This window comes from Brassica napus, chromosome C3 (genome assembly GCF_020379485.1).
Source record: "Brassica napus cultivar Da-Ae chromosome C3, Da-Ae, whole genome shotgun sequence".
NCBI classification, from domain to species: Eukaryota; Viridiplantae; Streptophyta; class Magnoliopsida; order Brassicales; family Brassicaceae; genus Brassica; species Brassica napus.
The window spans coordinates 58,026,881-58,042,774 of NC_063446.1; the positions used below are offsets into that span (position 1 = coordinate 58,026,881).

Consider the following 15,894-nt stretch of genomic DNA (forward strand, 5'->3'; position numbering starts at 1 on the left):
TGCTAGAGTTCTCGATTGTCATATATTGGAAGTGATCAGTACATAGCGTTTACAGGTTTTATTCGAATTTTTCATTTATGTTTCTGCTGGAATATAAAAACAGACTGATCTCTACTATAGGTAGACCACCAAATACTATATTAAATATATGTAAGAATAGAAAAACATCTGGTTTAGAATTTTGATATGTTAAGTTAAATTTCATGAGACGGGGTTTATATTGTATCGGTCAGCAATTGTAGCCGCTCAACGGAAATCATATCCTTAAACCATTGTTGACAATATGAAATATACGGTCAAACTATAATTTGTTCTCTCCAAGAACAGTTTCATGGAGTCAAGTGAAGTGTCTCTACGGGTCATTTTACTCCTTGAACACATCTATCGTTTTTTTTTGTTGTAGTTTCCTTCTGTTTTCGTCTTCCCGTTGAATTTTCCTCCGGATGTAATCGTCTTATCTCGTTTAACATTTAGATTAATATAATCCGTTTCGTGACAAAAAAAAAAAAAAGACTAGACGATCCGGTTTGGTTTTCAAAAGTTCAAAACACACTACAAGATCATGCTCGGCACTATAGTGGGTTTCACCGGCACTTAAGAACCTTCATTAGCACTATGAACACCATCATTGGTGGTCTCGAACAGTGTCTCATCTAAAAAATAATAAAAAAAAGTACGCTAAAAAAACTGATTCTATCGAACAAAATTGAAAGACTAATTTCCACGTATACAATTCATATTATACAATTATTTTAAAATATTAAAATTTAACTGCATAATCAAATTGTATTAAAATATGATTATATACTAATACTATTTTAGAAACTGGATTAAAAGATCACATCGATGCTATGTTTTAAGAGCTTTCTTCAATAATGGAGTCATTTATCACTAAATTGTCTTTCTGCCAATACTAAAGACAATCCCAACATTTATAAGTATCCATTTTATTGCCAACCAATGGTTATGGTACCGTATAACCATTTTTCTTTTGATAGAAATGATTGGGTCGGTTGATTTCAGTTCAAAAAAATGTGGCATCGTTTCCTTGAAGTCTAAAATATACACCAAATAATGATCTGAATTAAACCACACGATTCATATGCGTACAAGGTAGTGAGTACTAACTTACTTAGTGCCGCATGTTTACTTTTGTACCAAATATTTATTCGCGCTTACTGTTTCGCGTGATTAGTAAACAAAGCAAACAGTGATTATGAAACAGTGTGATTGTGTTGTGGATACCAATCAAATCAAACTAGTGGAGAACAAAATATAACCCACCCGCATGCCAACATTGAGTCAGACACTCAATTTTTATGTACTTATAATTACAGCTCAAATGTTCAGAGTGAAATCATGAGGTTTGGTTCGAAATAAGTATAATGTGGAAGTATGGGGTTGGGGCAAGAGCCCAAAGAGATGATGAGTACATGGTGTCGTCGATTATTACACACACTTTGAATTTTTTTTTTTAATAATTATAATTTTAACACACACAAAAATTAAATAAAATTGACAAAGAAGAAGAAGAGTTTGGTGGGGGACCTACGAAACTTTTCACGCGTGCTCTCGCAATCCTACGGTCACCATCATGCCCGCATTAAACGGGAACCACTCAGATTGCTTCATCCAACGGCTCACACTCCCCGTGTTTGACTCTCTACTGTCCATCCTCTCACGCGTGCTCCCTTCCTCTCCTTTATTTTCCACTATTTATTTTTATTTTATCAAAAACATCACTTAATTTTTTAGTTACTATTTTTTTTTCACTTTAAAACTTATAATTTCCATTCGAAATTTTCTATCTACGTAGTGATACTGTGATAGACATGGGATACGCTATTCATGCTAATTTTGTAATCCGTATTACAGAATCAATTAGAGTTTTGTTATAAATATAATCATTAAAATATTTGTTCAAAATAAGTGATTCTTAAACCGTTGAACTCTCTCCAATTATTTTTTTCTCTTTGTTATCTTTAATAAATTATTGAAGATATGTATTTTTTTAACTTTAAAAAGAATTTTATTATGGGACACATACGTTGAAACATATTTATCTCTACAAGAAGTTTTTCTATTTCAAAAATATCGCGATGAATATACAAATATTTAAGATGGTGTAAATTGAAGATATGTATTAATGCAATATACTTTAGTCTAATAATTCTTTTATTAAAATTAGATAGAAATAAAAAAAACAAAAAAAACAACATATCAGAAACACTTTTGTTGATAAACCATCAAAGATTATTTTAGTTACTGTAGTCATACTCCAAGATTTTATCTACTGTTTTTTGCATTAATTTTATTTATCATATAACTTGTAAAAAGACATATTTTGTCCAAGATTTGATCTGGGATGAATCAAAATTAATAGGAGTGCAAATATTGATATCTCCAAAAAAATATCCACTAAAGTTTAACATCTTTTTGCTGTAATAAAAAAAAGAAACAAGTAGTAGAGTACGCACACAAAGCGTGCTAAAACTTTAAACAATAGGAGCACATATGAATGTCATTAAAATGAAAATGGACAGACCAAACAACAACAAACAAACCGCACCAGAAAAAGAAGGCCACGCTCTCTGTCACTTCCCTCCTATTTCTTCCCCCTCTCTCTCCCCCCTTTGTCTTTGCCAATCTTATCTCTCTCTCTCTAGATCTTCTCCTCCTCCTCCTCCTGCAACTTCTTCCCACAGTTCTTGATCAAGCTTTAAGTTTTACTCAGAAAGGATTCCTTTTTATTGATCTTCTTTACTCATTACGGTATGTGATTTTTTTTGCTTCTTCATAGCGCCGCAATTTTTGACTTAGACTTTCTTAATCTTCTAGTAAATTTTGTATTTTTTAATTACTTTCTATTTTCTCAAATGTTCATTCATTCCTCCAGTGAATTTTGATCTTTTTGTATTGAATTGTTACTGTGTAGTTTATCTGTAATTGAGTATTGTTTCCTGAATAAAACCAATCATGATCACGTGAATACTCTGTTTCTTGTTCTGTTTTTTCGAGTTCTGATTTTTGCTTGGTGATCAGTATAGCTTTTTTCAGCAAAGGGAAAAAAACCCTTCTTGATCCGATGTTAATGTCTTTGGTTACGGACCTTTATGGTACTCTGTTTATTGAGGTTGTATCCTTTTATAGTTCTGGATCATGAATGAAACATTCTCTGTGTTCTAGTTCCTCTGTTTCTGGTCTCTGATTAGATATTTTTTGGACTTTGCCTCGGTTTCAGCGCCTCTCAACTTCATTATATTTGAATAGTATTATTGGTCCTAATTTTGTTTGTTTCTGCAGTATTTGTGTGAGCAGAGGAACAGGGGGGGGTTTGATACACTAAAAGAAAAACAGAAGTGTATAGGAGAAGGAATCAAGATGCCGTGGACATCCTTCTACATGTTTTTCAACAGGACTTGCACTCGTCTCGTTGTCTTTTTCCTCGTGATTCTGTAAATTTCCATACCTTTCAGGTGAGTAGCTTCTGCCACACTTCTTGTCTATGTCTGCTATTACCAATGGCATTCTACAAAGCTTGTAGTTTCTTTTGTATATCATCTGGGTAAATCATATTTGGCCATATCATATAACTGATTATTTTTACGTTTAACAAATAAAATATGTTTTCTTTTGTGTTAAACAACAAATATAATATGTTTGTAATCTAGTTTTAGATTGTCTTTTTTTGCGTTGGCCACCTTGTTTGTTTACATTTTCTTGTGTCCCTTAAAAAGCTAATATACCGTTAAGAATGTAGTTTCTTTTGTTTTGCCTATGGATTGAGCATCTGGCCTTCATCATATAATATTTTTGGTGATCTAGTTTAGATTGTCTTCTTGCCTTGGTGCCATGTTGAAAACTAATAATCTCTCATTGCCACCTTACTTATACAGCTTTTTGTTAAGACTATATTAACATTTCCTTTTCTTGTTTTGCAGGCGTTGTTTCCGGAATTTCGGAGTATCTCTTTATTGTCGTTGTTGTGCGTGTTTTAGTTTGAGAATGTGCTTTGTTGGAAACAAGAAGGGAAACCGAGCATTGAAAGAAATAGGAACCTTTATGATGACTACATGTTTCATTGCTAATTACCAATCCGTTCAAGTTTCACAGGTACATATATACACTTGTAACACCTCTTTTCAAAATGTTAAATTAAGGTTATAGCTAACTTTGAATTATTTTACCATCGATATGTGACCAATCTAATACATGTTTTTGGGTTAATAGTCTAATTTATTAAAGCATAAATAATAGTGTGTCTTATGTTTCGACCTGGCTTGTCTTTAATCTCTGCAGGCAGAATATTTCAGACAGTTGCTTAAGCCTGTAACGTAGTCTGGTTTCTTCAGTTTCCGAAAATTTGGGGGGTCTTTTGGGCGGCTGTCTACTTTTGGTTTCGAAAAAAGGTTTTGTGAGATATTAAGTGTTTGGAAAATTCTGAAAGAGCTGTGTTGACATCTGAAACTCCTTTGGGTGGAGAAAGCTTCTGGTTTGAGGGGGGTAAGGGCTCGGTTGGAACAAATCGTGATATCTCTTTAGTAACATGGCCACAAGTTGATTCTAGCATCTGGTTCAGTTGTCAACGTTGTGTAACCGAGCAGCTCGTAGTTCTTTAAGGTTTAGGACTTTGTTTTTTTTTTCACTTTTATATACCCTTTTGCGCGGGTTTCTCTAATGCAGAACAATCAGTATCCCCACTTCTCTGACGAAATGGGTGATGGGAACATGAACTTCCCATATGCATCATCGTCCTTTGATGATTTGTTCCCACCGTGTGCCAAGTTACCATTCCACGGCGTTGAACTTCAACCCTCTCCGGTCTGTCCAAAGAACTTTGTCATTTTCGACCAGACGTATGACCACAGCCAAGTCATGTACCATCCTGACCTGACACCTAGGCTCGTGAATTCCGGATTAGCTTCCACGTTTCAGAACGAGTATGCTGGGGGAAGTTATGGTTATAACTATGGCCAAGAAGTCTATGGTAACTATGGCGGCCAAGAAGTAGTCTCCTCTTCTTACCAAGAAGATCCGAATGAGATTGATGCTCTCTTGAGCACAGATGAGGATGATGAGGGGGAGGAGGATGGTGGCGATTCAGGAGAGGTCAGGACGGCTCGTAACGCTTCAAGGGATTATGGGAATACATCAGCTGAGTCTTGTTGCTCAAGTTATGGGTATAACAGCTCGAGAAGGAAGCAGAGTTCATCGGCAAGTGCTGCTAGTAGTTCTAATAATGATGGGAAAGGAGGAAGGAAGAAGAAGATGAAGAAGATGATGGGAATGTTGAGGAAGATTGTCCCTGGAGGTGAAGAGATGAATACAGCTTCCGTTCTTGATGAAGCTGTTCAGTACCTCAAGTCGCTTAAACTTGAAGCTCAGAAACTTGGCGTTGGACATTTCTCAAACCAGTCTTGAATGGTATCTGGACCGTTTCTTGGCAAGTAAACCGGTCCTGGCTCTATCTGGACCGCTCTCTCCTCTCTTAAGATCATCTTATGATATATAGTATGTTGAATCTCTCTCTCTTTTGTGTGTGTTTGCACAAGCTGTACTTGTGGATTTGATTTGAGTTTGGTTTTGTATCGTTTGAACTTTTACTGTAATCATTTGTCATTTGCTTAGTAACTTTATGCATTTTGCATCTTATTTAAAAAAAAAACATTTGGTCTTCTGATGCTTTACAAGTTGCATCATATGTTGAAACATTGCAAGGGCCATTACTTTTTCTTGTCGGCTCAATGGCCAATTACTTTAAGTCACGCTCATTATCATAAATCAAAAACTATAATGGTGTGTTTGTTTATTAACCTTTCTTCTTTAGCTTCGCTTTCATCTCGCTTTATGAATCACTCACATTGAGCTCGGTTTAGGTGTTACAGTTAATAAATTCAGTTTAGACCTTTACATGAGAATGACAAACGCTTTTCAAGCTCTGAACCTTCAGTTTCTTTAGGATTGATATTAAAAAAAAAGGTTGATGCTGTTTGCGTAGAAACAATTTCACGTTTGATTTTAGTGACTAATATAATATTTTGAAAATGGCCAGATTTTTTAAGTTAATTAGAAAGAAGAAAATTATAATATTTTAAAGCCTCACTGCCAACTAAAAACGACAAACAAAAATTATCCGGTATAGAAAATAACATAGTCCATAATAATACTTCCAAGATTCTAAGCCCCAAAATTAAAGAAGGAAAAAACTCTCAAAAGTATAAAACTTCAATACCCTAAGAGAGCTTCTCTACATGAACAAGTTGGGCTTAGAGGCCTTGTAGGTAGTCTTGAGCTTCCTGGTGGGAGGTCTAACCTTCCTGTAGACCAAAGGGAACTTGATCTTGCTATTGTGGAACTGCTTCGTGCTCTCTCTCTTGCACAAAGCGGCCGGGACAGTAGCTGTCTTGATGATCTGAATGCAAGGGAACCTGACTCTGTGCCTCGACGCCATCTCGGTGTACATCTGCTCCACGGCTCCGTTCAAAGTAGTGTCACGGAACTCCTTGTACATGTTGTGGTAACCTGTACGGCTCTGGTACCTCAGCCAGATTCCAAAGTTCTTGATCGTGGTCGGGTTCTTCTCAAAGATCTTATCACAAAACACGAAAGAAACAGAACATCAATTAAAGTTAAATTTGATTACTGAATCACAGACACTCACGACAATCTACAGTTCCCATTCAGTAAAACAGCATTAACTAATTATCAGATATAAAAATAGATGTGTACCTCGTTGATGGCAAGCATCTGGCCATTGCTCTTCTTAATCTTCACCTGCTTCCTCAAGAAGTACCTAAAACCCCAAGATTGCAACTTATAGTTAGAAAGACCCCAAGCCAATGATTATTAAGGAATCAAGGAGGTTAAAATGGTAATTTTAACTTACCAGAACTTGGACATGGCACGAACCTCGTTCGTGGCCCAGAGCTTCATCCTGTAAATCTTGGGCTGCACCTCCTTCTCTGTCGGGAGAGCTCTTCCCACAACCTGGTACTGGTGAAACTGGCAAACCGGAGAAACAGAGATCACAACAAAAGGTAATTTTCCTATTAGATTTGTCGGATCATTGATAAAGAACATCAGTCACTAAATCAGAAACAACGAGTCTAGCAAGACTTCACGATCTATTTACCCTGAAAACACCCATTTCCGTGCTGAGAAGAGGGAGCAACGCCGTGAAAAGACCTCTCCGCCGATGAGTAAAAACTCCAAAAGAGATGCTTCCTCGTTTATAAAAATCACCTAAAATTCAAAATAATAAAACCCTAAAATTCGATCTAAAGCCCATTGGGCTTCCCGGATTCAAAGTTTTATTATCCACTTTCATTTCGTTACGACCTCAACTTCTTTGTTGCTACAGACGAATATATATATATTTTTTGAATGAAGAATCATATTTTCGTTTGATTATATATTTTTTTTCTTAAAAATAATAATTTATTTGAATATTTTTTATTAAATTCACAAATTCCTTGTAAGTTTATGATGCAACTCCAAAGGCCAAAAAGACTTTGAAACTAGGTAACTTCATTGGAATCTTATATAGTAGATTTTCTATACATTATCAAATCAGATCATAAAAATATATTGTCATCAAGGGAACCAACAACATATACACATAGTTGTAAATAAATACAACACAAAATAACAACTTATAATTTTTCCAATGTCCTTTTTGTTGTTTCTTTGATTAATCTCATTGTTTTTGTTTGTCACATCTTTCCCACCTTTGTACACAGACCCTATTAGGGTATGGTATATTGATTGCGGCAATGCTGAAGCAACAAATATAGATATAGATAGAGAACATAACGTTTACTCTCTTAACGCCATATGGTTAATCACTTTCTTTTTTCATGGGTTGCTTGATTGCTTCTAAGCTACCAAGAAGAAGAGCTCAACCTCGAGGAATCGTCTGTAGCGCCCCTTGTTGATTTTTTTAAAGCCACGATGTTCTCGTTATAACCTCTATTTCAGTTAACATTTATTTTTAAATCGAAAAATGAATGAAATACGATAAAATGAAGGTAAGTGTCGATAATTACAAAGAAAATCAGGGTCAAACCCACCCATCTAATAACCCGTCGGATCTAAGTGGGTAAACCGAAATAAACCAATCAAACCCTAAAATCAAACGTGATTTCTAATCGCTCCTCCCTCCCTCCTCTAATCGCTCATCCTCTCACGAGCCTCACTTCTCTCATCTCTCTCGCGAAACTAAAACAAGAGGCTAAGACGATTCCTCCTCCTTCGGCTCTCCCGCAGCCCAGCTCCACCTCCACTCCTCTCTCCCGCAGCTTCTCTACCGCCGCCGTCGTTGTCTGCGTAGACCAATCACCTGAAGTCTAACATTTCGTATTCGTAAGTTGTGGTCTCCGTCTTGAGCTTTCTTTTGGAAGTAGGTTTTAATGGATTTGCAATTGAAATGCATTGGTATATAATGCATTCCAATGGTGGAATGAGAATGTATATGCAGTAGAATTGGAGAATGTATAGGCAGCTTCTCATTGGACCTAGATCGATCTTGTTCATGATAATTGTAGTATAACTGTATAATTCGGAACAACGGATAGAACTGTGGATAACTTTGGATAATTGTTGTCAGTTTCTTGTGTTTGTTCTTTTTTTGGCAGGATATAATGAGCAATCACGTTAGTGATATACCTGGTAGTCCGGAAGAGAGTTACAAGATGATGTATAGCTATTTGTACATGTTAGAGCAAGTGAATCCAGGAACAAAAACATGTGTGAAATTGAATGATGCAAGTAAATTCAAGTACCTCTTCATAACTTTGGGAGCTTGCATTGAAGGGTTTGCATTCATGAGGAAAGTGATAGCTGTGGATGTGACATGGCTGAAGAACATATATGGTGGTGTTCTAGTTTTCGCGAAAGCTCAAGATCCTAATGGTCATAGTTATCCACTTGCGTTTGCAGTACAAGCTAGTGAGAATCTTGCTAGTTGGACTTGGTTTTTCGAGATGCTTAAAAGTGTTATACCAGACTCTTCTGAACTGGTTTTCATGAGTGAAATAAATCAGAGCCTGATCTTCGCTATAGGAAACGTGTTTCCACAGGCTCACCATGGGCACTGTTTATGGCATTTGAAGGAAAAAGTGAAATGACATGCTTGTAACGTCAACAAGAATATAGTCGGGCATAGATTTATGGAGTTGGGCAGATATTACACGGTGGGTGACTTCAACTCTGCTTACGACTCATTTAAGAAAATATATCCTGCTGTGTACAAGTATGTGGAGGCACATACTGAAAAGGACAAATGGGCAAGGTTTTTTTTCCCACGTGACAGGTACAACTTCGATACAAGCAACAGTGTGGAATCAATGAAGAGTGTGTTTAAAGAGGCAACGAGGTGGGCCTTAATACCAATGTTGGATTGTAACGACAGGAAATTCTCTGATTGGTTCACTCAACGGAAGGATGCTGTTTGTAGATCAATCGGTACAAGACTGGTGCCTGTGGTTGAGAACAACTTGCACGATCTATGGGCTGTTGCACAACAGCTATCTGTACGGGAGCTTAATAGTTATGAGCTTAAGTACGAGATCACTAACACTGCATGAAAGATGTTTTGGGCGAGCTTGGTTGGAAAATCTTGTACTTGCAAGGTGTGGGATTATGAAAAGTTTCCTTGTCTGCACGGACTGCAGCTTACATCTATTTCACTACGAACATTGATGGCAGCCGCCTTAATATCCATGAGATGTGCTCAAAATACTACTGGGCGGAACTGTGGGCTTTGGCGTATGACAGGACACTTTATGTTGTGCCCGACATGTCTTCTTGGAATGTACCGGATCAGATCAAGGAGGTGAAGATCATACCTCCAGATCATATCACGGGGAAGGGAAGGAAAAGAGTTAAAACTACTTAAAACTTGGATGAATTTGGAGTGATGAATTTGGAGTAATGCGTTTAGCTACTTTATTGTGTTGTATGTTTTGGAAAACTGCGTAAGACTTGGAATCTAATTTAAGTTTAAGTGTTTTGTTCCAAAACCTATGTATGATATGTTATATTTACGTGTTTTGTTCCAGAACCTATGTATGATATGATATGTTTTAAGTGTTTTGGTAGCTATGTATGATATGTTTAAGTGTTTTGGATCGTTTTGAAACATGTCCATATGGTATTACTATGGAAAACTGTGGTATTACTACGGAAAACTATGGTATTACTACAAAAAACCAGTAGTCTTAACACAACATCACATTAATTAGTCTTAACACAACATCACATTAATTCTAGAAGTCTTAACACAATTCCACAACTCTTAATACAACATCACATCCAAACAAAACAACATAAGGTTTATTGCAGAAACAAAAGACAAACATCCAAACAACATAAGGCTTAATGAAGAAACAAAAGACACACATCCAAACAACATAAGGCTTCTCATTTACGGGTAAGAAGCTCTTTAAGCTGAGCAATCTCTGCAGCCATTTCGTCCACCTCCTGCCTTAAGGAGCGGACCTCTACCTTAACTCCGAGAACCCATGGTTGACGGAAGTGGAGCCCATCATTATGCAAGTTTCACATAGTTGCACTCAGTTTGACATATTGCAGTAAGTTAAGCAAGTAGAGAAAATGTAAATTACCTTGTACGCGTTGCAAGTGAAGTACCTTTGGCCTGGTACAAAATCCTTATCTGTTGGATTAGTAGAAACCTCATCGACGATTCGTCCCCCACATGAGCACGAAGATGGAATCCCGTGCTCAGCATCGCAAATAAACTGAAGCATGTAGTGTTTCTTCATCTCATTCCTTTCTCGTTTCTCAACTCATGGATCCATTTCCTGTTCGGAATTGAGTGAAATTGAGTAATTTGCAAGAGATAGATGAGAGAGAATGATAATAGAGAGATGAGAAATGTGTGATGAATGAGAGGGAGAGAGACGAGATGATAGAGTAGAGAGTAAAGATGAGAGAGAGGGAGACAAGAGAGAGGACTCGACAGTTGATTCATGAAATTTTAGAAAGTCCGCCAAAATTTCGAATTATTTTCAAATACCCGCATAATATATACAATTAGTTCCCCCCCATGATAGTAGTTGTACAAAATATCAAAATAGTTGTACTTTCGGTGATTTTCAATTATTTTAGTATTACATGTAATTATATTCTACTTCTTTAGTTGTACAATAAAATATAAGATTCCAAAAATATGATTATTGGTGATTTACGTAATAAAAGTGTCTATACAAGTTTTAGAGCGAAATCTAATCTTCAGTAATTACATATTTAACAAAATGACTATGAAAGTGTATGTAGTGTGATGGGTTGTTCTTTTGATTGTAGAGTATAACATTTTTTTTTGTTGAATATAACATTTTTTCGACTACTAAAGATTATATTTCTTATTCTGATTTCCAATTTCGAACATTTTGATTTCCAAATTCAATTTCAGAAAGTCATACTAGTAGTACACAAACAGAAAAACAGTTCTACATAGTTGTACAAATAAAACAGTCAAATTCAAAGTCAAAATCATACTAGTAATACACAAATTAATTTAGTTTTTTTTGTTCATACCACTGATAATTACTGATAACTCACAAATTTTCAATTGAATTTTTTTTTCCTTAGAACGAGTATTTGTATCTATCTTTAAAATTTTTTGATTCTTGGAACTACTATCTATATCTATCTTTAAAATTTTTTGATTCTTGGAACTACTATCTGTATCTATCTTAAAATTTTTTTGATTCTTAGAACTAGTATCTGTATCTATCTTTAAATTTTTTTGATTCTTGGAACTACTATCTGTATCTATCTTTAAATTTTTTTGATTCTTAGAACTAGTATCTGTATTTATCTTTAAATTTTTGATTCTTGGAACTACTATTTGTATCTATCTTTAATTTTTTTTTATTCTTCGAACTAGTTTGTAACTATAACCTCAGTTATACTATTGTAACTATAACCTTAGAACTAGTATTGTTTGGTCCAAGCAAATTGTTTGGCCCAAGCAAATTTATATGGTATTTCAAATTCAAAAGCCTGCCAAAAAGATTTATATGGTACTAAAGTACAGATAAAGCAAAGTCAAATTCAAACATTTCGATTTTCAAAGTCAACTTCAGAAAGTCATACTAGTATTACACAAACAAAAAAAACAGCTCACCATAGTTGTACAAAGTTTTTCAATAAAACAAAGTAAAATTTTTCAATAAAACAAGAGGTTTCATCTGTCCTGGATAATCATCATGCAATAGAGATGCAACTAGTTTTGGTGTGCCTTTGAGTAGTTGTGGTGTGCCTTTGAGTTGGCATCAACCTTTTCATCCACATTTACTTCTTCATCACTTTTTTCCAACATCTCCTCAATCGCCACAATCTTCTACTCGTGTTGTTTATCAACTTGATTGTTGCCACCATATCGAGTTATGGCTTTGTCTCCGATTTCATCATCATTCGAATGGCACACCTCATAGTTCGTACCTACAAAATTTCGTTTCTCCGCTCTTGAAAGTTGCTCTGAGAGTTCTGACCTTTTGATGACCACCACCAACAAAATGCACCTACGGTTGTCTTTATCAAGGGACAAAAGATAACCACAAGGATCCTCATCATCACAAATGACGAATTTCTCGTCACTCCCAACCAGCAGTGGAATGTAACTCAATTTCAACTTCACATTACATTCATCAAGCCCGACCTTTTTGCATATGTGTGCTTCTACCATTGAAAGATTTATCTCCTCCACAACATGCTTCAACACTAAACAATACATGCCACATTCGCATCTGAAGTGTATGATGTTGTGGCTCATTGTAGCCTGCCAAAAGCATACAATACCATCCATTATACATTCGAAGTTATACTAGTTTTACTAGTTCTACAACAATCATCAGTAATACTAGTTTTGCTAGTTCTATTGTCGTACACGTTTTGATTTTGATTCTACATTCAGCGCACTAGAATCGAACAATGCAACCATTCTCCTACTCAATTCAACTCATAATGGACTCGGATACCCAGATGCAACATCTAAATCCATTCCAATCTGGTTTCTCAGCTAATTTAAGAGCTTTGGAACCTAAAACCTACATGTTCTATGGTGGAGGGAGGATACACCAGCGATGGACAGAGGATATGATTGGCTTTTACACAGCGGCAGAAGATGACGGATGACCGAGCCGGAGTGAGGCCGGAGTAGCAATCGAGCCGTACGGTCGGGTTCCCTTTTACCAAACGCAATCCCCTCAAACCTCAATCGTCGAAACCTCACCGCAATCGAGCCGTACGGTTTTTTTTTTCAATTTTCATTAAATTGTATTTATTTTATTTTCTTTATTCTGAGGCTAATTTGGTAATTGTAGGTACTTTAATGAATATGAGGGATATGAAGATTAGTGAAGGATATAAGTGATTTAAATATTTCTTCCAAGGGCAATAGAGATGAATCCTCGCTCAACCTCCTGATAACCCAATAAACTCAAATTAAACCCAAAGTGTTGATTTCTTTAAAGGATAAAGTAATCAGCACCTCTATTTGATGTAGAAAAAAATCAAAGCAAAAACAAACCGCAGAAACATCAAATCTACAATCTCAATATTAAAAAATCAAACAGCTTGTGAAATAAAGCTTATGATCAGTAAATAAAAAATAAACCAATAATGTAAACTTGAAATCAATAATTGGTTGAGTAGACTCTTGAGATACGAATTAACATCCAAAGCTGTAAAATTAGATGACAAAAGAAGAAAGAAATATTTTTTTTTTTCATCCTTACATATCTCTTATATATTAAAGCACAAGTCATCTCACCGATAAAAATCTGACACATGGATAATATTTTTTTTTTAAATACAAATTAAGAAAAACTTAAATCAATAAAAAGAAAAGCGGTTTCGAAGCAAAAAAAAAACAGTTGGTTTCGTAACTGATCCATTTATTTTTCTATATAAATAAAAAATTTAGTAAAAGTTTTTCTTATATTTTTCACACCACTTCGTTATCACACGATTTTTGTAACAGTTACTCTTCTTGTAGAAGGAGGTTTGACTCACAATGCTATTGTTATAAATTCATCTCCTATTGCATTCAAGGTATTTTCTAAGATTATCGTAATGGCTCCATTTTGACTCTTAATGTTAAAGAGTGATGAAATTTCATTTTCTTACCATGTAAAGCGATGGCTTCTGATGATATTCTTCTAGAGAAATTCTTTTCAATGATTAAAAAAACACAAGTTTTTAAGTTTCAGAAAAAAAACACAAGTTTTATGGGAAGCTTAGTGCAAAGGCAACTGAAGATTAAAATACAAGTTAGTGTCTAAATACACCCAAATTCTTCAATACTTCAATCTTAATTTGCATCATGTTGATTTTCCATGAATCCTTATCTCCTCTAACCTACTTTTAATAGTTATCCTTATGAAAGTAATTCGTGTGATCAATTTTTAAAATATATTAAATTAGTTTTGATTTGCTAGGAAATGTTTATTGGATGTGGTGATAATTAGATGAAGGAAAGCTAGAAGCTCACCTTAAAGGAGACTTACAAGGTTCCTAACAAACTTGAGAAGCACTACAAGTAACAAAAAAATAAGAAAGTGTGGTGATAACTAGAAAGCAAAAATAGAGCATAAGAAGCGGTGGTAGAAACGAAGATTCACGTTTACTCTCTAGATCAAACCAAACCTCAGGTTAGCTTCTTTTTTTTCCTAATCTTATCCCCTATATATTAACTGAGGAACATTTGAAAAGATGTAACCTCAATTTTGTATTAATTAAAATAGGCCCCAATGCATAGGTGGCACTCAATTAGGTAGTCAATTACATTCAATTGAAAAATAAGTAGGTCCACATTCGATTTTTATATGTTGTTAGATACATAAGTTAGTCAAACTATATGATATAATGATATGATATGTTATTTTCTTTCCTTAAATCAAACCTACGGAATTACCATAAATGACTAATATATATATATGACAATTAATGATTTTAATAATAAAGATTTGATAACAATTTATATCTCCTCCATCATTTTTTGTTTAATTTTATATTATTAAAATAAATTAAACAATCAAATTAGCTATAAAAGTAAAATTTAGATTTTTTCGTATATGTTATATTTTGAATTTTTAAAAACGAAAATAAATGACTAAAACTATTAAAATTATTATGTTAAAAATTAATGATCAATGGTTTAACATTTTTATTATAAGAAGATACACATGATTTTAAAACCATATGAGTAAAAAATATCATTTAATAATAAAATAAATATATATATATAGATTAAACACTATATACCATAGGATTACATAAATATTTTAATATTAAAAGTTTCAATGAATTTTCAAAAACATTTATAAATTATAAAGTTATTAAAGATTTCAGACTGAAAATTTTGTTATCGATGATTTAAATATTTTGTTATAAAATGATATGAATGATCATAGAACCGTATGATTATAAATTCTTATTTAATAAATAACTATATAAAATATACTATTCTTAGAAAAATAGGTTGGTCCATCTTAACTTATATTACACTTTTTATTAAACTAACTATCGAATTGATAAATAACGTACCAAAAAATGTTTTGCACTTTCCTTAAATAAAAGCTACGAAATTACCTAATATGATTAACATATATGTGAAAATTAATTATTATGAATAATAAATATTTGATAACAATTTTTGTATCTTAGTTCTTTTTAAAATTTTATATTATTAAAAGATATTAAAAATCACATTAAATATATAATAAAAAACATTTATATTTTTTATATGTTATATTTTGAATTTTTCAAAACGTCTATAAATTATTAGAAATTTGAAGATCACCACTCTTAAAATTTTGTGATCAATAGATTATTTTTTTTGTCATAATAAGTTACAAATGATCATAAAAT

At 34.1% G+C, this 15,894-nt stretch overlaps 2 protein-coding genes across 2 annotated transcripts; one reads left to right on the forward strand and one right to left on the reverse strand.

The window, feature by feature from the left end:
• The first annotated feature begins 2,510 nt into the window (after nt 1–2,510).
• On the forward strand, nt 2,511–5,674 carry LOC106375958 (transcription factor bHLH144-like). Its single transcript, XM_013815987.3, has 4 exons — nt 2,511–2,772; nt 3,304–3,476; nt 3,942–4,113; nt 4,300–5,674. Exon 4 carries the CDS (start codon nt 4,678–4,680, stop codon nt 5,419–5,421), a length of 744 nt encoding a protein of 247 aa, XP_013671441.2. The 5' UTR covers nt 2,511–2,772; nt 3,304–3,476; nt 3,942–4,113; nt 4,300–4,677; the 3' UTR covers nt 5,422–5,674.
• Nucleotides 5,675–6,110: 436 nt separating this feature from the next.
• Nucleotides 6,111–7,302, reverse strand: LOC106375951 (60S ribosomal protein L18a-2-like). Its single transcript, XM_013815980.3, has 4 exons — nt 7,133–7,302; nt 6,887–7,002; nt 6,730–6,793; nt 6,111–6,589 (listed from the first exon to the last, which is right to left on the reverse strand). The coding sequence occupies exons 1-4, from the start codon at nt 7,145–7,147 to the stop codon at nt 6,248–6,250; spliced, it is 537 nt and encodes a 178-aa protein (XP_013671434.1). The 5' UTR covers nt 7,148–7,302; the 3' UTR covers nt 6,111–6,247.
• Nucleotides 7,303–15,894: the final 8,592 nt, after the last annotated feature.

Excerpts from the sequence above, each read along its gene's own strand:
- LOC106375958 (XM_013815987.3), top strand. The coding sequence starts at position 4,678 with ATGCAGAACAATCAGTATCCCCACTTCTCTGACGAAATGGGTGATGGG.
- LOC106375951 (XM_013815980.3), bottom strand. Across the intron at positions 6,794-6,886 it reads CGTGCCATGTCCAAGTTCTG|GTACTTCTTGAGGAAGCAGG; the intron begins GTAAGTTAAAAT and ends TTGGGGTTTTAG. Across the intron at positions 6,590-6,729 it reads AGATGCTTGCCATCAACGAG|ATCTTTGAGAAGAACCCGAC; the intron begins GTACACATCTAT and ends TTTTGTGATAAG.